The 22,603-nt window shown below is 37.8% G+C and overlaps 1 protein-coding gene across 2 annotated transcripts in view; it reads right to left on the bottom strand.

The window, feature by feature from the left end:
* Positions 1 to 1,860: 1,860 nt before the first annotated feature.
* Positions 1,861 to 22,603, bottom strand: part of LOC134336624 (stathmin-3-like) — a 49,257-nt gene continuing 28,514 nt past the window's right edge. The window contains exons 2-6 of one of the 2 annotated variants that reach the window (XM_063030968.1): positions 9,470 to 9,565; positions 8,117 to 8,254; positions 6,852 to 7,021; positions 5,893 to 6,084; positions 1,861 to 3,604 (exon numbers count right to left, since the gene is read on the bottom strand). In XM_063030968.1, the coding sequence (XP_062887038.1) occupies positions 3,545 to 3,604; positions 5,893 to 6,084; positions 6,852 to 7,021; positions 8,117 to 8,254; positions 9,470 to 9,565 (656 nt within the window). In that variant the 3' untranslated portion in view covers positions 1,861 to 3,544. The remainder of the gene's footprint in view (positions 3,605 to 5,892; positions 6,085 to 6,851; positions 7,022 to 8,116; positions 8,255 to 9,469; positions 9,566 to 22,603) is intronic. The other variant, XM_063030969.1, reaches the window with a different exon arrangement.

Raw genomic sequence — 22,603 nt, 5'->3', positions numbered from 1 at the left:
TCAATTCTTTAGTTTTATATATCAAAATATCAAATTAGCAGGAAAATTGCAAGGGAAACACTGATTATCAATGGATGAAGACATTTGATGAATATAATTGGTACCTTAGGTGGTAAAATAGAAAAGGAGAAGAGGGATGTTGGGTTAGCAATTTGAGGATGGACAGTAAAGCAAATAAGAGGAAAAGGTGTAAGCATTGAAAGAATTGTTCAAAAAGACAAGTGCAGGGGTTATTAATAAGATTGATGGGGTGGTATAATAGGAAACAGAGAGAGGACAATTGAAGGGTTGAACACTCATTTGTTGCTGGGGTGGAAAATTCATAGGTGATTAGAAGAGGTGCGGAGAACAAAATGAGCTCCACAACCCAATCATAATTGCAGCTTGGAGAATTCAGCAGCTTCCTTCTGCTGCTCACTGCACAGTGTTGAGGTGAGAGAGGGAGAGGATATTTAGTGGAGATCTATGGTGCAAATTTTCCACACAAAGAGTTGGACCTGGAAAGACCTGCCAGAGGAAGTGTGAACAATTAGCACATTTAAGAGGCACCTTGACAGATAACGGAACAAACAGGACATTGAAGGGTATAGAACTAATCCAAGTGGAATTAGTATAGGTGGTCAGCATAGACACAATGGATCACAAGCCTGTTTCCATGTTGCATGCCTCTAAGAAATATCATCTGAAAGAAGAATGCAGCAAACAAAAGAAGCAACAAGAGAATTTTAAAAAAGTAGATTCTGGATAGATTTAGAAAGGCAGACATCCCAATCTAATGCCCTGGTTTATACAGTTATACTGTTGGGTATTTTATTTCCCCCAGATTTTCTCAAGATGCAATGTGTTCCTTTAATTACATTATACAATTGGGTATTTCATTTTGTTTTGCCATTTATAATAATAATTTAGTTGGTTAAGTTAGGCTTGTTGTATTAGCCAATAGGATTTGTCTTATTAACATTTTGGCCAATGAAATGCCCCAGAACATTCTAGCGGAATCAGCGATAGCCATTTTCTGGAGGGGTCTTGGAAGAAGAAGGAGGACAAAATAATGAAAACGGATGACAAACATGAATGAAGAGCATGGGGAAATGCTCAGAAATAAATTTGGAAGGACAGATACTGATGTGAGAAACTCCTCCTGCAGACTTTGGTCTCACAGAGAATGTGCAGATACTTTTAGCCAGCTAGTTATCTCACAGCCTTGGAGAAAGTTTGACTCCTTGTCCTTCGATGTTGCGTGGATACTTATTTATGTTTTGCTTGGACTGTGTTTTCAGGCAGAATTGTTTTGGTACTGTGAGTAAATGAAGTGATACAACCCAGATTGATATACACAACAATGAGCTCCAAACATTATGTGCACACTTTAGGCTAATGTATATGTAATGGCCCCTTTTTTGTATTTTGTTTGTTAATAGTTTAAAATACTTTGTCAATACAATTTCAATTTAAATTTATACTGATGAGTTAAATTATTGCTTCCCGGTGAACAGTAAATTTGCATGGGTGTGTCAGTGTTCATACCAGTAACAAGCCTACTTTTCCCTTAAAGGAACATCCACACTTCTATGTGTTATGTTTACCCAAATCATATTTACCCTAGAAATGGTTATTTATTGGAAATGGCATTCTCATCATTATTCCCCTTGCATTGTAGACTTATGTTGCTGTTAAGCTGAATTCACAGTAATAGCTAACTCATTACGAGCCTATGGTGAGAGAGTTACACCAATATAATGCTACTTCATCATATTTAAAAGTCCTGACTATGACCTTATCTTCGCCGATAATTTTTTTTCAAACTATCTACAGAAATTCATATCAAATAAACGTGCAATACATGAAAAGGTAACTGTATATCATGGACTTTATTGTGTAATCACATCTTGCACATTACAGCCATCTTAAACTGACATTTAAGTGCACATTATGGAGTCTAAAATGAGTGGGCAAGTATCTTCAAATTGACTACTTCCAGTCACTTTTAATTGTGTAAAGTGGGAGTGATTTGTTAGCATCTTCCCAAAAGTTCAAAGGATTCATATACAAACACATCAAGAATAGCAAGATCTAATCAAGTGATTAAAACATGCCACCTTCATTTACAGTGAGTGGATGAAAGAATCTAGCATCATTTACGGTCTTACCCTGACTCTAATTTCAAGTCCGATAGGCAAATACACAAACTGTCAGAGCTAGAGGTGAAATGGCACATACGTAATTAAATGAGGTGTTAGCATGATACAGTGTTATGAATTATGCACTGGTCTGCCAATCACAATTTTTAAAAATAAAAACTATTTACAAAAGAATTTTCAAAGTTAGTTACTGCACAACAAACGAACACTCTGAAACTTATACAGCTTTATATTTGGCAAACCATTTTCTACTCAGCACAGCTATAGCAGTAATAGGACAAAAAAATTAGCTGGATAATTTAAGACTTTCCTCACATATACCATTTATTTTTTAAAGAGACTAATTTCACAAAAACATTGCTTACATTGAAGTTTCCCCCCTTAAGAGAGTGTGACATATAGAAAGATTAATATATAATGCTACCAATAACATTTTCTATTAAAAGAAGAAACTTACACTGTTTATGAACAAGTTCAACCCACATAAAGAGCCAAATAAATAGTTCTTTTGAAGGTCTAGTGAGCAACATGGCCATTTGATAAGATTGAACATTCCACAGTGTGTAAAGACATACAGACCTTCAGATAGCAACAGGTCATACTAATCTGTGACTTTTCCCACTGAATAATTCAATGACATTCATTTATAATCATGTGTTTGTTAACTTATTGTCATTTTTGGAAATTTAAAAATAAAGCCATTATTAAATAAATAATATTTAAATAATAAAATACATATTTAAAATACATCTTAGGCACACTTTTTTTTAGAAGTACTGTATGTTTGATAAGTCATCAGTTTAATCTATTTTCTCTGATGAGCTGGGTCTGACATACAAATAATGACGTGCAAATAAATTATATCAGAGATATTCAATTATTCTTCAAATGGATATAGATTTCAACAATTACTTCATGCTAGTAGATAGATATTACCATATTTGAGTATAAGACCAAGAGGACGCTCCAATGTGAATAGTAAAATCTATCCAATATTTCTAATGCTTATGGGCACCTAATAATTTCAGGAAAACAAAATGGTTCAATTATACAGAAAATATATAAAAATGAATTAACTTGTTTGCAAATTTTTCAAATTGTAGGTTGAATCTCTCAATTAATATAATGCATCTATATATACAGGTTAAAATACATTGGCAGATTATGATGTCAATAACAATTGAATGTTTTAAATATTTTTAGATTACTGATGTGCTGTTGATCTTTGCCTGCTTACAACTGTCAGTATTGCACATAACAAAAGAACCAATATTCTGAATGCAAAAAAGCATGATCTATTATATAGAAGTACTGAATTCAGAAACAAAAGTTGTATTATGAGAACAGGATTTTATTATTAGATTTATTCCACGATGATCTTCATAAAGCAATGGAACAATTTTTTAGCCAGAAAGTTCCTCTCGTAGCAGCTTGTTTCTACGGACCTCAGCTGCATGCCTTTCCTGTTGTACAAAATGCACAAATTATAGAAGGTAAGATATCTGAAAAAATAGTCTTAAAACTTGTAATCATTTCACTATCATCAGTTTGGGCAAGTTCCAACATTATATTTCAGTATGTCAAACAGAAAATTAATGTGGGCAATTACTTTATTTAATAGATATCCAAAAAAAACCCAACAAATATAGGTACAGATAAAATACATTCTACCCAACCTCCTGAGATTAGGTAGCCAATTCTCCTTAAGTATTCTGCCTTTCAAATTTATTAAACAATTTTTATAAAGTACAGAATACAGATTTTTGATTTCTGCTGGTCTTAATTTTGTAAACTAGGCCCAATGAGCAGACAATTATGCGAATTCTATGCTTGCCTTATCATTTGATCTACAGGCATGATATATTTGTTTTTACTTGCATTTTAAAAAAATTTACAGTAATCACATTTTTTTTGACCAAAACTGTTTATTACTCATCAGGCTATCATTTGTAGAGGGCTCTTCGATTACGTACTGTACTTATAAACAGGAATCCAAAAAATAGGTCAGTATTCAACAGAGTACCTACTGTTAAAAAAAACTACAGAAATTTCCATCAACAGCAGGTTGAAGAAGATGAAAAACATTTTATTAAATGTAGACATATATATTTGAACAACACACTGAGCTAGGTTTCTTTAATTGGGCTACTGTCAACTATTTAATGGCAACATTCAGGACTACTAGACCTTCTTTGCATTCGATGCCAAATGACTACATTAATAACACAGGTTATTCTCCATAATGCCTTCAGAATGTCCAAGCAGTGCAACTGATCCTGAGTAAGAGGAAGTTGAGAGAACACCTGCTAGTCCTTATCGAGGGGTCAGCAGTGGAAAGGGTGAACAGTTTCAAGTTTCTGAATGTCAACATCTCTGAAGATCCATCCTGGACCCAGCATATTGATGTGATTATAAAGAAGGCACATCAACAGCTATACTTCATTAGGAGTTTGACGAGATTTAGCAGGTCACCAAATATTCTAGCAAATTTTTACAGGTGTACCACGGAGGACACTCTAACTGGTTGCATCACTTTCTGGTATCGAGATGCCACTGCACAGGATTGGAAAAAGCTGCACAGGGTTGTAGACTCAGTCAGCTCCATCATGGGTAAAACCCTCCTCAACATCAAGCAAATATTCAACAAAACAGCATCCAACATTAAGGACTCACCCCCTCACTATTAAGGACATACCATGTTCTCATTGCTACCATCAGGGAGAAGACACACACTCAACATGTTAGGAATACACTGCCTTCAGATTTCTGAACGTTCCATGAACCCATAGACACTACCTCACTGTTTTCCTCTCTTTTGCACTTTTATTTTTTTATATATTTCTTATTGTACTGCTGCTGCAAAACAACTAATTTCACAACACACATATGTCAGTGATAATAAACCTGATTCCGATTCATCGTTTTCATTATCCTGGTGGTTTCCTGAAACACGCAAAATTCTTCCTCTGATCAATGAGAAACATAGTGCCTGATATGATCATGTTTTATCCAACAGTCAGGTGTGGTAAATATTTCATTATTCTTTCTTGAGAGCTGAAATATCCTTGGAATTGTCCGAAAAAATATTAATGTGGGCCCAGGCCAATGCTGGGTTATTCCCAAGCTGCATAATCAGGTAATTCTCTGTGACAATCACACTTTGAAGCCTGAATCATAGGCCTGGAGCCTCACTAAAAATAGCATTCAGTTATTTTTTAATGTTTAGAGTCCATTTGTTGGTTCTCACTATTATATGTTCCTTTCTTAATCGAGTTTCAAAATATAAATAACAATTTCAATACATTATATTACTTCATGCAATCAACATTTAGTTAAGAATAAGACATTATGCAGAACTAAAGAATTAGTCATTTATTTTATCAATTCCTTTTTTCAGAAGCCATTGTAAAAGAAGCATGAAAAGGACAATAAATAGGATAAAGATTCGGAAAATGTATTGCTATGTTTATCATTAAAAGTGACAATTGTATCTGTTGCCATAACCTTATAACTAAAGCATTCCAGATACCAATGATGGAAAAGGATGTGAAAATTGGCTTCTTTTTGCCAAATTTATAAAGCTAGAATATCTTGATGTGAAAGATTAGTCCAAACTAAAATCAAGCCCTCAGACAGCCTAGCAACCTATAAAGCCTTTCCCAGATGAATAGGGATAACAGTGAAGAATATAATTAACTAGGAGTAACAGGTTTACATGTATTAAATTTTAAAAACGAAGTGGAATACTTACCTTCTCACGCAGACGATCCTTGAGGGCAGCTATATGCGCTTTGCGATTTTCATTACAAGCTTCCATTTTCTGATTTAACTTCCTTTCGGTCGTTGAGATGAAGTTACAGTTATCCACAATTGCCCTGTGTAGCACAATGCGCCTGTGCTGTTGCTTCTCTGCCAGTTGCTGCAAAAGTTGCATCTCTTGGGTCTGCAAATCCACAGAAATGACACCGATGTGAAAGGAACTTCAACAAACATCATAACATTCAAAGGAAACTGAAAAAAAGAACAATAACTGGAGAACAAGAGCTTGAAATCATTGGCAAAAGAGCCTGAGGGTAAATTAAAAGTCTTTCTTTCCTCACGTCAATTTGTTAGGACTTGGAATCATTGCTTGTAAGGATGAGCGAACAGATTTAACAGTAACTTCCAAATGAGAATTAAACAGATACTTGAAGGGGAAAATTTTAAAACCTATTAAGAAAGCAGTTAGGTTATTTGACTGGATTTTTCAAAAGATCAGTACAGGTGCAATAAACAGAATAATTTCCTTTTGTAGAGTATCTTTCTTTGTCATGTGGTATAGAGATGACGCTTTTTACTCCACTCTTCCTATTTGGCTCTTTCTACAGAAAAAAAATGTCGTTAAATGCTCAACAGCTCAGACATAATTTGAGAAGATGGCATTTAGTATCATATTTCAGATGAATAACCTTTGATAAACCTGAAAAAAACTCATTTTCTCCCTCTTCAGTTGCAGCCTGCTGCATTTTCCCTTTTTTTCCTCCAGTTGTTTCAGATTCTAATATCAACAGTATGTTGTTTTTTTGACTTTTACAAATGGAAATATCAACTTTTAACTTCACATGATGTGGGAAAGCGGGATAGTTTAAGAATAGCATTTTTCTTAGATATTGTGTGGTGTAGCAATATCTAACTCATCAAATGGATATGAAACCAGTCCACATCACCAACCTTTCTCCTATCCTCAGCAGCATCCAGCTGGTTCTGCAGTTTCTCCAAAGAGATGTCCTTCTTCTTTGGTGTGATGGGTTGCTCAGGTGACAGATCAGTGGATTGTGGTTTCAGAATCACTTCAAAAGCCTGTCCAGAGGCACGCTTATTAATTGATTTCACTTCCATATCTAAGGAAGAAAAAATATTAAAAACAATATGATGAATGGCGTATTTTTGTTACTGGTCCAAATAACATTGTAGCTTAAAATAAAAGCTAATCTCAATTCTCCCATTCCATCGCTTAAGCTTTAGGGGCACCACAGGAGGATACACAGCATAGCAGTTAGCATAACACCATTACAGCACCAGCAATCTGGGTTCAAGTTTACGGATGACATCTGGTCAAGATGGCACCAGCGAACAATGCTCCTTTGGTTGACATCTCCTGGATAGATCATGAAATCATGTATTTCACTTCTTTTATGTTTGTTTTTCACCTTGGATGTGATTCTGGAACTGTTGGAGCCTGTGATGGTTTGGGTGTTCTTGCGCTCTGCAGTCTCCGAGGGGATTTCGGGAGGCTGAGGCAACATGTAGGAACCCCATGGTGGGCAGGCTGCAAGGGTGGGTGCGAGACAATGTTCGACTCCACTTTGCCGATGAAAGTAATGAGGGAGACTGAAATATCGAGGTGAATGTGGACGCTTGGAGGTCGTTTGGGTGTTTCAGCACTCTGCAGTCTCTGAGAGCATTCTGGGAGACAGAGACAGCATGTGTGAAGGCTGAGGGAAAGGGTGCATACCATTATTTGATTCCATTTCAGCAATTAAAGCTAATGAAAAGCGACGAGGAAGATTTAAGCATAGAGGCAAGTGTGGAGGATGAGTTCTGGCTGTCTACATTTTTGATGGGTCTGCTACATTGAGGGAAAGGTCTGCTGCTGGGCCCAGTGAATGTTGCCCAGGTTTTCTGCGTTTTGGATCTGGACTTTGACTATAGACTTTTTTGTTTCAGTCTTATATTTTGTGTTTTTCGTACGATCTTTCTTTTTTCGTTTTTGAGCAGGTAGGGTTGATTTGGGGGGTCACTGGGCCTATTCCATTTTGTTTGCTTTTTTGTGTGGGGGAGGAGGATTTGGAGTCAATGTGCCTGTTCCATTTTTGTTCATTTTTTGTGCAGTGGGGGGTGGGGTGGGTGGTTGATGACCGTGGTACCTTTCTTGGTTTTCATGGGCTACCCGGAGAAGAAGAATTTCAAGTTGTATACTTTGATAATAAATTAACCTTTGAAACTTTGAACCTTTGAACAATTCCCGCTGCTATCTGTAAGGAGTTTGTACATTCTCCCTTGTCTGTGTGAGTTTTCTCCAGGTGCTCCAGTTTCCTTGTTGGGTCGGAAGGGCCTATTACCACGTTGTATCTCTAAATAAAATAAAACCTTATTATAAACAATAATAAATAAAATATATTTCAGAATGAATTATTTCTCCATTAATTTTAAAGCTACTGGTTGTGTTCTGTCCTTTGTTACCACAGATAGTAATCTGGGATACATATTTAGCATATTAATTAAATTTTTCTTCTTATATGTAGACATTAATGAATACCCATGATATTGCATGTGGGTTTCTTCTGTTTACCTGCAATGATATGCAAAAGAAACCACAAAACTTGAGAAAGCTATTTGTTTAGAATATTTAGTATTTACACACCTCTTCCACTGAAAATACATCGAACATGTGGGCTGTCCTCCAAGAAGACTTAGTACAAGTTTCTTTGTGTTGAATAATGGAAATAAGAGTCACAAATATCTTAATCCCAGCAGTCATTTAAACATAAAAATAGAATGCAGAATTGTTTTTTTGTGTAAGATCTTGCTTCAAATCCATTCATTTTTTAAAGTTTAGAGTCATCAGGATCGCTTCATGTGCTTTAAGTCAGATTTGGTGACATCCATGATTATGAACAGAACTGAGTTAACTTGAGTCCCCAGATTGACTCAGTGGTGGTCTGTGTTTGCTCACATTTAGCTGGTTTAGATGCAGGAGGCTGAATAAGCTGTACTATGGATGAAAGTTTCCCAAGAGACATTTTCTCTTGAAGGCAAAGTCTTTTCAGGGTACAGGTGGTTGGTTGCACAGGAACCAGAAGGTATGTCACATTGATTCACAGGAGTTTTGGTTAATTATCTTGGAATTAAACTAGGCCATACAAGACTAGTTATAAAGACTTAATGTCTTATGTGCTATAGACCTGGACTTTAAGCAAGATTTAAGACTTCTGTGATCATGAGTCGAGAGAGGTTACTGACTACATACTGGAGTCAGTGACAGATTGGTGACTCCAGGCTTCTGAAATTTTGTGAATGAATTTTCAGGAACAACGGATCCTTCAATTCAGTATATTGTTCATCAATAAGCTAGTACATTTGATCAACCTATTTTTTAACTAATCACGACAAAAATATAATTAAAGTGAATGTCAAAATGTTAAACTGTTTGATTTTATCTGCACTTCAAAGTTCAACGTTAAAAAGTACATAGATATATTTACACTATGTAACTGGAATAATTACATTATAACTACACAATCTAAACATAGGCCAGAACAAAGAAATTACTTAATGCCAGTACTCACCTCCAAATTTGTTGATTGTATTGGGATGTGGTTGAGTATAGAAGCAGGAGCAGATCAGGGAGAGCATTGACAGCTCCTTCATTTTCTCCTTGTAGGCTTTAGAAAATAAAAACATAATAATTTTACTTCTATGAACATGAATTTTTCAACAAGACTTTTGTAAAAAGTTTTTTCTTGATGTTTCACATAAATGGCTATCTATCGAAAAAAATTGCTTAAATTTAAATAATTAAACATATTGGGTCACCATTCAGTTGCACATGAAACAAGGAAACCCAGGTTCCTTTTGTTTCACCAAATTGGTCTTAGTTTAATAATCAAATGTAATATTTATCAGAGGCAAGACTCTCAGAAAGCAGTACAAATGGAAAGTAATACACTTTAATCCCCATTCTTCTTTAATGATACTTCTCAAAATTACGAAGAATAGAGAGTAGCCAACTACTTTCACCCATGATCTCAAGATTGTAAAACTTGATCAGAGAAGTTTACCGCCTTTTTGTTTATGTATGTAGAATTACTCCAACATCCTCTGACTGGTGAATGAAATTAGCTCTTAAATGATTCCTGGTATTTTGCTTTGGTTACACTTTTCAGACAAGGTAATATTTTTGTATTAGTCCTAATTTTGACTTTATTCTTTTCGATTTGTGTCTTATTATCTACTCATCCAGACATTTTCCAGATTTACCACTTCTATACTTTTCACAACCAATGTAAAACAGTATATTGTATTATGGTTGTGGTCTTGAGATATTGGTTGAATATAATCAATTCAAATGCTCCCACTATAATCTTGAAAAAAGTGAGCAGTAAATTTTTTGCCAATTTACATCAATCTCTTGCCAAAATATTAGTAGAAGTAAAGGAAGACTTGTGAGAAATGAGCACAAGAAATTTTTGCAGCAGCTATATTTCCTCACCACTTGGCCCTTCACACTAGAACTTAGTTTTGTGTTTCTTGATCTGTGTCCTGCACTGCCCTTCCATGCTGGTCTATTCTCCTATTTCCTATGCTGGCCTGCCCCCTTATTTTATACACTGATCTTCTTTCCTGTGTTTCGCTGAGCAGACTGAATATCAATCATAACAGTTCCTCTGACCATTTCCACTCAATTTGATTATGGTTCTTCTAACTTACTGCGTTAAGTTAGCTACGTTGTTCTCAACATTGATTTTGGCTTTACTGATGGCTACTCCAGTGGATGTCCCAATAGGGGAAAAACTGTTCAAAATGAGATACGGATTCTTCTAAAAATATCATCCTATGACTTACTTTTGAAGTTTTAATACAGAAAGACCATGAATAGTATGTAAACTGAGCAAATATTAATATACAACCAGTTTGTAAGAACAAAAAGCATTGTTGTAACTCTATGTGTGAGTTACATCAACATTTATAAATCACTAATTCCTCTTTCTGAGAAAGCAGAATTATTTTCTGATTCATAGTTTGCAAAAAGATGACAGCATGTATGGACAGAAATATAACAACTTGTGGAGGAAGATTATATAAAAAGTGGTGTTTTGTGATTGGTTACGAAACACAAATCCAGCAAAGAGAAAGAATGAAGAAGAAGGAATCTCTTACAGTATTAACAAGGATAGATTTCCCCTTGTTCTCACCTATCAACCCACAAACCTACATATCCAATATACAATTCTCCACAACTTTTGCCATCTCCAGTGCAATCCCACCACTAGGCACATCTTCCTCTTCCCTCCCTGCTTTTCACAAGGAACACTCTCTCCATGACTCCCCAGTAATCATCCCTCCAGGCATTTGTCTCTGCAACCATGCTAAGTGTTCCATTTGCTCATGCATCCTCACCCTCACTACTGTTCAGGATCCAAGACGTTCTTTCCAGGTGAGGCAGTTCTTCACAATGTGAACCCATTGGTGTAATTTATTGTATCCGATGCTCTTGATACAGCCTCCTCTACATCAGTGACATCAACAAATATTGGATGATCATTTCATCAAGCACTTTCACTCCATCTGTCATACCAGCTAGGATCTCCTGGTTACCAACCATTTTAATTCCATCTCCCATTTACATACTGACATGTCTGTCCACAACCTCCTCTACTGTTAAATTGAAGCTAGACACAGACTAGAGGAATAGCACGTCATACTCCATCGTGGAAGTCTCTGACCTAATGACATGAATATTAATTTGTATAAATTCCAGTATCTACTCCCTGTACTCTTTTTTTTCCGTATCCCACATGCCCTATGACCCCAGATCTTTTCAATCCCACTCTCTCCATCTGTCCATCACCCACATATTCCTCCTTCTAGTTCCCCTCCTCACCTCCTTCCCTTTATTCCATTGTCCATTGTCCTCTCCTAACAGTTTTCACCTTTCTCAAGCCCTTTGTCACTTCCACCAATCACCTTCCAGTTTCAGACATAATTTCCATCCCTTACCTGCTTATCAGTTCATCCCAAGCCTTCACCTGGATCCACCTATCCATCACTTGCCAGTTCACACTCCACCCCCACCCCCACCTCCTTTTTACACTGGCTATTTCCATTATTTCTAGTCCTTATAAAGGGTCTTGGCCTAATATGTCACCATCCATTTCTCTTTATAGATGTTGCCAGACCCAATGATTTCTTCCTGCATTTTGTGTGCTGTTCTGTTATGAAACATTTGTATTGAACTGCAGAACAAAAACAAAATGGCAGAATAGGAAGTGTGGTATTGCTCCCCAGAGAGGTGGAGAAAACCAGCAGAGTAAATACTTAGCATCAATTCTTAGTAGGACTGAAAGAATAGAGTTCAAACCACTATAATATTACTTCGAATAAAACCAGTGCAAAAGGTATAACAGCCTTAAAATAATTAATGGATCTTCTGTTGTAGATAAATAGCAAATCCAATGGGATAGGATAGTTCAGAACTTAAATTCAGGGAATGAAGATAGGAAGGATATCAGTTAAGGATCTCAGCAATAAAAGCCAATTTTACTAAGGTGGGATGAGCAAAAAGTGGGCTGAAATCTAAGGGGAAAAGCAATAGTACATTCAAAGTAGGACAAGAGAAAAGTTTGGGGAGGATGTCAGAGGTAAGTTTTGTGTTTTGTTCTTACACACACAGAGTGGTGGTGCATGGAACACCCTGCCAGGATTGGTGGTAGAGGCAGATGCAATAGGGGTATTTAATAAACTGCTAGATAGGAACATGGATGACAGAAAAGTAGAGGGCTATGTAGGTGGGAAGGTTTACTGCCCTCACAGTGCATACATACACAGCCATGCAGCGAGTTAAACTACTTCTCAAAAATCACCTGAGTCAAAAATTTTTTTTAGGGTTTTTAAATGAAATCTCTTACTTAGGAAAAGATATTGTTTCAAGGGCAAATAAAGAGTGGCTGGAGATGTATGTCTTTCCAACATGCTTTTTAAATTGAATCAAAACTAACACATACAGGAAAAAATACAAAAGTCAGCTTGCATATACAGTAACACAGTCAAAATGCTGGAGGAACTCAGCAGGCCAGGCAGCATCTAAGAAAAGAGTACAGTTGACGTTTCAGGTCGAAACCCTGCCAAAGTGTTTCCTAGATGTTGCCTCGCCTGCTGAGTCTCTCCAGAATTTTGTGTGTGTTGATCGGATTTCCAGCATCTGCAGATTTTCTCTTGTTTACATATACTGTAGAAAGTAATGTTCACACAAAATGAACTGTGTCTCCAGAGGCCAGAACACTCCCCATCTGACATCCATAGGATGTCAAACTTAATTACTGAAACTAAAATTCAAATGATCATTTCACTTATTCCTTGGCAGAAGAAGGATAGTCAGAGACTGATCTTGAAAGCAGTCTTACAACACCCTTTAACCATTCTCAGTTCAAAAAACTGGCTTTGATGATATACTTGCTCATGGCAATGTTTGTAGGTGATATGGTTCTTACCAAGAAGGGGACTGGATAAATTACCTCTGAAGTGAGTTTGCCATCTTAATATGCCCTCCAACTCACAATAGTCCCTTAGAGTCAAGAAGAGAACAGAGTTTACCGAGAGAATCTTGTTTTGGGAGAGATTCCTGCTTTGTGATGCACTGCACTTCCTCTGCATAAAACAACAAAATGGATTCTAACCTCTGCCCAATTCAGTAGCTCTGTGCTGAAGGATTGCTTACAGTTGTGCCAACTATTGCAAAGGCTGTCTTTAGCTACTCTTGTAAAGGAAAGGGAGCCGGGCAATTGCTCTGGTAAGGGACTTCCTCCCTGAAAGACACTGAAAACATATACTGCCAAGTTAGAGCAGTGATAAATGAGTGATGTTCGTCAACACTTGAAGACGTATTTCTACACCTGTCTCAGGGTTGGCCAAGTTGAAAGTTTGCTGCTGACTATGTTCCTTTTGGGGATTGGCAAGAGATACTGGGCCAGTTAACCACCGGGGGGAGGGTGAGCTCCAAGCAATCTTGTGGCATGATCAGAGAGGTTGAGATCAGTAGGAACATAGTTCCATTGGCTCTTCTGAGTTGATCACCTGATATGTTGGATCCTATTATGTACATAAACACAGAATCTCCTTGTATAATGAAATATATAACCGAGCATGACTTTCCTGTCAGTAAAGAACTTGATATCATCTAGTTCTGCGTCCAGCTATTCAGTTACCGTGTCACCTCTGCCATCTCAACTGCTAGAGCAGCAGCACTAATTTCAAGCCTTGGTATGGTGAGGTCTGCTTTGGGAGAAAGATTTGCCTTCCCCAGAATGTAACCAACTATACTATATTCAGCAGGATTTGTGATCTTCAGATATGCAGCAACAGCAATAACTTTAGTTGACACATCATAGAAGATGCAGACCTCTGTCTTTTGGACTGTAAATAGTGGAATTGTGTATATTCTTCATATTTTCAAACATTTTAAAATGCTGAAAGGAAGAACACCATTGCTGGCACTGCTCATGCTTCTCTTCAGGGAGTGGGACACCCCATCCACAAGTGTCTGAGGTCAACTCTCTTAACATAAGCGTTTCTGGAAGCTGACTGGAACAGCAAAACCACCAGGGTCAAATAGGCTCCTGATAGTCGATAGCACACCATGACACATAAAAGTTCTTCCGGTATCAGCAACCTGCAAAGTAAGGGTGTCAGTAACAAGGTCCCATCTAAAGCCAAGGTTATGCTGCATAGGAGGGAGGTTCTGTCCAAGACCAAGACTATTTGGCCAGATCTTCGGATGGGAAACATTGCATGTCCTCAGTACTGATGGATGCGATCTTATGCAGTTTGTGATTAGACTGTGCCAACATGTCTTGCGATTACTGTGCAGAAATAATGGAAGCTAACAAAATAGGGAATTACTTCATGCATGTGATTACTTCTCCTGCACTAAAAAAATATTTAAGACCATCATAAACATAGAAATGCCTTTTTATGCATCTCTGTGCTTCAGTCTCGAATTCCTTCTCTCCCTCAATAGTTGTCCTCTTAAGGTCATAGATTGCCACAGCTGGGCATGGACAATTGCCAACTACATGAGCACTCATGCGATATTCCAGAATCTCCTTGTCTAGCTGGTGATCACAAAGCCATAAGAATCTGACGTAGTCTTGATGATCCTCTCTCACAAGGAAGCTGTGGAACATTTGTTCCATGTCTGCCATCACTGCGACAGACTCAGTCCTGAAGCACATGTGGACCCCAAGCAGACTGTTATTGAGCTCTGGACTCCTCAAGAGCACATTGTTCAGTGATATACCTTTGAACTGCGCACTTGAATGAAAGACAATTCATATTTGTGCAGATTCCTGTTGATAAACTCTAAAGTTGGACAAACACTTTCTTTGTTGGGATCTGGTGGAGTTGCTAGCTCAGCATAATTGTTTATGAAGGGTCACTCCATCTTCATGAAGAGTCTCTCCATCAACTCTGTGTAACGATCATTCATTTCTGGTTTCCTTCTCAATGTATGACTAAGGGACATGAGTCAGCTGAGGGCCTGTTCTCTGTTGTTTGGTAGAACTTGCTGTGGAGAGTGGAAAAGGAAAGGGAGCTACCAAACAGTTTGATTCATTTTTGCTAGACTCTTTGTTCATGATTTTAAGGAAGACCTCATCTTCAATGGAAGGTGCCAGCTTAAAACTGTCTTCCTAGTAACAGAAGACCAGCTTGCCTAAATCTGGTCAAGGCATTGACTATCAGGGTTCATGATAAAGTTTTCTACTTCAGTTTTGTTGAGCATGATAGGGGTTTTGTTTTCAATGCTTTTGCTGAACACCGCTCTTTGAATGACGTTACTGAAAGTTGAGAGCGTAAAACTAGAGGAATTTCGCATTTCTGTACAGCGGCAGATGAATTCCATAAAGAATGAAAGTGGCGGATAGTTGGAATGATGCTTCGTTTTATACTTGAACCTTTCAGTTGTCCACTGTTCTTGCATATTTTTCAGTAGTTTTGCCCCTATAGGGTTTATTCCTCTTGCTGTATCCGAGAAAAAGAGCCTTGTTTTTTTGCAGCTTGCAGTTCCAAAAACAGATCCAAGAGCTCACGTAGCTTCTACAGTTCTTTATGTGACAGCTTTAGAAAATTATCAAGACTGCTGAAGAAAGGTTCTTTGATTGCCTCTGGAGAGGCTTGGCATTTGTCCAGCCTCTGCCACAGCATTTGCAAACCTTTAGCTGGATTATTAATGTGAACTGCTCTAACTCTTCTTGCATGCTGCAGTGACTCCCCACCAAGCATAGTTTCAAAGCATAACTGATTCTGGTTATAGACTCACAACTGTCTAAGTCAGCTGCTGCTTGATACACCTTTGCCTCTGCCGAGGCATACTCATCTTCCGCTCTTCCTTGAGTGCATTTAATGTAGCTTCTACATGTGCTCTCTCCAAGTCTACATTAACTTTCTCTACATCTACACAAGCTTTCCCTATTTGCATCTTATCTTCGCACTTTGCATATGCTGCTCTAATTCTAGCTGCTTCAGCTTTGGTGAGGGCTCATGCTGTAGTTATGCTAATTGTGGTTCTGTTTGAGCATCATGATGACATGATCAAATAACCACATTCTGACCTGACTTCCGGTCTTAAGGGGTTGACGTTATTCGGATAGGAAGCTGATCTTTTGCATTCAGATGCATCTCCAGTCTGCAGATAATGCCTTTGAAGACAGGTTATCTTTTCACTCCACTGCCCTCAAAGTGCATATGTTCATAGGCATGCAGCAAGTTAAACAAATTCTCAAATAATCACCCAAGATGCTAGCTTTCTTCAGGTTTTTAATGACATCTCTTACTTGTGAAAATATATTGCTGTTTCAAGGGCAAATAAAGAGTTGAGGGAGATGTACAGGTATATGTTTCCACTGTCCACTTCAAATTGAATCAAAACTAACCCTACAGGAATAGGATACAAAAGACAGATTACATATAAGAAGTGATGTTCATACAAAATGAACTGTGCCTCTAGAGGCCAAAACTGACCATAGAGTAGGTTAAAAGGTCGGCACAATATTGTGGGCCAAAGGGCTTGTATTGTGCTGTAATTTTCTATGTTCAATGAAAAACTGATGCCTATTGGAAACCCAGCTTGAAATCCAAAATGACAAGAAGTACTTCTTGATTTTTGAACTCTATTTTCAGGAAAGAAATGTATAATACTGACACTGTTTTAAGGAAGAGGGGTACATTTTCTTTGGGCTATCCAGCATATTAAGAGAAACCCAGAAAGAAAAGGTAGAGACTCTGACCATCATTGTCTAATCTTCTCAGGCTATAGCTTTGCTATCAAAAAATTGAAGGACTGCCAAGAGGGTGGGTGGGGTGGGGCAAGTTGCTGTGAAATGGTTGGGAGGATAACTGAAATGAATAGACTGTGTATTTTCCAGCAACTCTGCCTAAATTGCCGGGTGAGGTCTTTAATGAGTAATTTATATTGGTAATTACCAAGGAGCCAAGGAGAAGTATGTGAAGGATAGGGAGATCGATGATGAGTATACTGATATGCTATGGCACTTCAAAGTAAAGGAGGAGGTCGTATTGGGAATCTTAAACAGCATTAAGGTTGATGCATTTCCATGGCCTTAAGGGATATCCCCCAGATTATTGAGAGGAGCCAGAGTAGAGATTTCTGGGTCCTTGATCAATACCTTTGTGTCCTCTTGAGACACTGATGAGAGCTCGGAGGACAAAAAAAAACCAAAATGCCAGTTCCTTTAGGGTTGCTCATTTTATTCCGCAGATGCCTTCTGTTCTTCCTTTGTCTCTTTGTCTGTCTCTGGTTCCATCTCCAATGGGACTGTTTTTAAAAGTAAACAGAGTATGACATAATACCAAAGACCACATGTAGAGACAGTTGTTCCTTTGTTCAAGTAGGAAAAAAGGGATAATCTGCAAATTATAGACCAGTAACCCTCACACCACGGTAGAGAAGCTACTGGGGAGGAAACTGAGGAATAGGATTGTGAGCATTTGGAAAGCGTAGTCTAATTAGGGACAGTCAGCATGGCTTTGTGTGGGGCAAATCATGTCTTACTAAATTAACTGAGTTTTTCAGGGAGGTGATGAAAGTGATCAATGAATATAGAGCAGTGGATTTTGTCAATTTACATTTTAGTAAGGCAATCAACAAGGTCCCCCATGGAAGATTCATCCAGAATATACAGATATGAGGAGGAATTTCTTTAGCCAGAGGTGGTGAATCTGTGGAATTTGTATATTGGGTCATTGGGTATATTTAAGGCTGAGGTTGATAGATTCTTCATCAGTCAGGGCATGAAAGGATAACAGGAGAAGATAGGAGATTGGGGCAGAGAGGGAAAATGGATCAGCTGTGATGAAATGGTGGAGCAGATTCAACGGGCCAAATGGCTGAATTCTGCTCCTATATCTTATGGTCTCAATATTAAGATTCATGGAATCCAAGATGACTCGGATTCAAAATTGGTTTTCCCATTGAAGACAGAGGGTAGAGGTTGACGGGTCTTACTTCTGTTGAATATCCATGTCTAGTAGTGTTCCACAGGAACCTCCACTACCGTTACTTGTGATATATATAAATGACAAGGTTGAAAATGTGGATGAGTGGGCTAGTGAGTTTACAAGTGGCATAAAGAGTGGTGGCATTGAGGATAGTGTAGTAGATTCCCAAATGATAATATGGGATATAAATCTGTGGCAATATGGGCTGTAAATAGCAGATGTCAGCAGTTGGATTTTGATCTGAGGAAGTATGAGGTGTTGCATTTTGGGAGATCAAATTTACAGGGAAAGTATACGGTTAATGGCAGAGTTGAAGTACAGAGGGATCTTGGGGTCCAAGGCCATAGCTACCTGAAAATGGCTGCACAAGTTGACACAAGTGATAAAGATTTAGAGCATGCTTGTCTTCATTAGTCTGAATGAACTGAATTCAAGAGTCAGTAAATGTGGAGGTTTTAGAGAATGTGCAGAAGAGGTTTACCAGGATGCTATATCGATTAGAAAACAGGTGCGATTGTAGGTTTTCACAACTAAAAATGCCAGAAGAATCATTGCAGCTCATTTATTGAACACCAAAAAACTAAACACAAAACGTGGGAAAAGTCCTTTATGTAATTAACATCACATCAGAGCAGCCTTTGAAAGTGAACCCAAGCCAATGTTGGTGATTGTGAATTTCCTACTAATTAAAATTACCCTGGACTATAAAGACAATTCGCTTGGACAATTTAGGATTATTTTCTCAGGAGGAAGCAGAGGGGAGACCCAATAGGTTTATGAATTTATGAGCAGTATAGATAGAGTAGACAGCCTTCATCCTTCCCCCACCACCCAATGTCAAAATATCTAATGCTAGAGGGCATGTCTTTAATGTGAATGTGAGAAGGGAAAAATTCAAAGGATATGTGTGGAAAAAGTTTTTTTTTTAAATACAAACACACACACAGTGCTGGGTGCCTGGGAACTGACATTATAGGGGTGTTTAAGAGGCCTTCAGATACACCATGAGTATGCAAAGAATGGAGGAATGTGGATCACGTGCAGGCAGAAGATATTTGTACAATTAGGCACCATTGGCTTAGTTCAGCACAACATCATGGGTCAAAGGGCTTTTCGGTGTGCTGTACTGTTCCATATTAATACTAACTGAGGGATATAACAGAAAAGTTAAAACAGAACTTCTTGAGAAAGGACACAAAGGGAAAAAAAAGAATCAAATGCACAAAAGTTTGAGTGGAAATTAAAAATGCAAAGGAAAGAAAGTGCAGAAGAAATATGGGAAAGAAGAAATAAAAAGCAGAAAACATAACAATGAAAACAGAAAAATGAGACATTCTTCCTTAATAATTGCTATGAAAACTAACTTTAATCTTGCTGCACGCAATCTAATGGCTAAACCTCTGTGTAATGTTACTGTAGTTCTATGTATTTATCTTTGCAATGGCTGTTGATTCATTAGATGCTGTGGTCTTGGCACATATAGTATTTTAATGTTTTGTGCAGCTATCTGACATATTTTCTCTTATTTCATTAGTTGGAATCCGTATATTTTCAACTTTTTTCCATATTACTGTTGCAGCTAACATTGTTTTAACCAAGAGCACAGGAATATATTTTAAAATTAAAAATGAAACACATTCTTGTAAAGATGTCTGTCAAGAATGAAGATGTCTTAATGGTAGACTTTTGCACATATTGCACACCTACTAAATGGTTTTGGAAATTAAAAAAAGGGGGGGAAAAATCAATATATATATATATATATATATATACATATTAAGGGAGAAAAGAAGAGTTCCATTACTTTCCAAATTTCTCTGTTGGCCAAAAGTGAATGGAAGTATGATTAGCAAAACAAAAAGAAATTAATTTATATAGCACCTTTCACAACAACGATACTTCTAAAAGAATTTTGCACATCTTTTATTCACAGGCTGAGCCAGCATTTATTTGCCTAGCCTAGTTACCTTTGAGAAGGTAGTTCTGAGTTACCTTCTTTGAGGTCCTTCAGGTGCCAGTATATCCCAATTCAATAAGGGAGGGAGTTATAGGATTTTGACCCAAAAATGGTGACATACTACATTTCCAAGTCAGGATGTCTTGTGGCATGGAGGGTATTTACTGTGTGGTGGGGTTCCTATATTTTTACCGCCCTTATCCTTCTAGCTGGTAGAAATTGTGAGTTTGTTATAGAGTGTTGGTGAGTTGCTGAAGTGCATCTGGGAGATGGTACAAACTACTACTGCTGTGCGTCAGTGGTGCAGTGAATGAATGGTTGCAGATGAAGTGCCTATCAAGTGAGCTTCTACATCCGATATTGTATTGAGCTTCTTGAGTGTTGAAGCTGCAGTCATCCAGCTAAGTGAAGAGTATTTCATCACACTCCTAATGAGAGCCTTGTAGATGGCAGACAGGCTTTGGGGAGTTAGAAGGTGAATTACTCACCACTAGATTCCTAGCCTCTGACCAGCTCCTGTAGCCACACTGCGTATATGGCTGCTCCATTTTAGTTCTGGTTGATTGTAAGCTATTGGGAGATCCAGTGATATTCTTCATAATACAAATTATTAACTCAAGAAGTCCAATTATCATTTAGTGTAATACCAAATATCGACACTAACATAACTACTTTGAAATGTATGGCCGCTTAAATATTACTGTGTTTACCACCCACAGGGATTGAACTATTTTCTATTGCAGCCAATAACAACTCCTTGGTGGCAGTCAAAAGCCAACAATTTAAAAAGTGACGCCATTATGTCTGTGGTGATCATTATTTGCTGTGTTCCATGTACCAATGGTTTACTGCCCTAGGGGAATAGAAACATTGGTGTTCTCCTGAGGGCCATATGACAAAAGCTAGCATTTTCCTACAGAGGCTCTATTCAGATTTCTGAAATACAGAGTCATTTAAACATCAAGGGAAATTTGGCCATTGTTGGCAGAAAATAACTTTTTTTAGTGTGCAGGAACAAAGGTAATGTGTTGCTAGGCCAAGATACACAGACCAAAACAGTGGTCCTTAAGGATAGTAGATTTTTTTTCAAGCAATCTTTGACCCAGACACCACATAATAACATAAGAAACAGAAGCAGGTGTCGGCTATTTCTGTGTATTGTTCCTGTCTGTTGTTCAATAAGATCATGCCTCATCATTTTCCTCAGTTCCACTTTGCTACACTAACTATATGATTGCTTTAATATGGAAAAAATCTACCTACCTTTATCTTAGACCATAAGATACAAGATCTGAATTAGGCCATTTGGCCCATTGAGTCTGCTCCGCCATTTCATCATGGCTGATCCATTTTCCCTCTCAGCGCCAATCTCCGTCCTTCTCCTCATATCTCTCCATGTCCTAATCACAAATCTATCAACCTCTGCCTTAAATGTACCCAATGACTTGGACTCCACAGCAACCTGTGGCAACAAATTCCACAAATTCACCACTTGCTGGCTAAAGAAATTCCTCCTCATCTCTATACTAAAAAGACGCTCTTTTGTTCTGAGACTGTGTCCTCTGGTCTTAGACTCCGCCACCACAGGAAACATCCTCTCTATATCCACGTTATTGAGGCCTTTCAATATTTGATAGGTTTCAATGAGATTACCCCCATTCTTCTGAGTGAAGGTCCAGAGCTATCAAACACTCCTCATATGACAAGCCTTTCAATCTTGGAATCATTTTTGTGAACCCCCTTTGAATCCTCTCCAATGTCAGCACATCCTTTCTTAGATAAGGAGCCCAAAACTGCTCACAGTACTCCAAGAGAGGCTTCCCCAGTGCCTTATAAAGTCTCAACATTACATCCTTGCTTTTATATTCTAGTCCCCTTGAAATGAATATTAACATCACATTTGCCTTCCTCAGCACTGGATCAGCCTATAAAATAACCTTTAGGGAATTCTGCACAAGGACCCTCAAGTCCCTTTGCACCTCAGATTTTTGAATTTTTTCTCCATTTAGAAAAGAGTCTATGCTTTTATTTTTCTACCAAGGTGCATGACCATACACCTCCTAACACTATTCCATCTACCACTTCTTTATCCATTCTCCTAATCTGTCTCTTTAGTAGCCTCTCTACTTCCTCTAAACTACCTTTCCTTCCACCTATCTTAGTATCATCCACTAACTTGGCCACAGAGCCATCAAATCATTGACATCATCTTGATCAGTTAGCCACTGTGTTT

The sequence above is a fragment of the Mobula hypostoma genome, chromosome 2, assembly GCF_963921235.1.
Source record: "Mobula hypostoma chromosome 2, sMobHyp1.1, whole genome shotgun sequence".
In the NCBI taxonomy this organism is placed as follows: domain Eukaryota; kingdom Metazoa; phylum Chordata; class Chondrichthyes; order Myliobatiformes; family Myliobatidae; genus Mobula; species Mobula hypostoma.
This window is presented reverse-complemented; position numbering and strand designations above follow the sequence as displayed.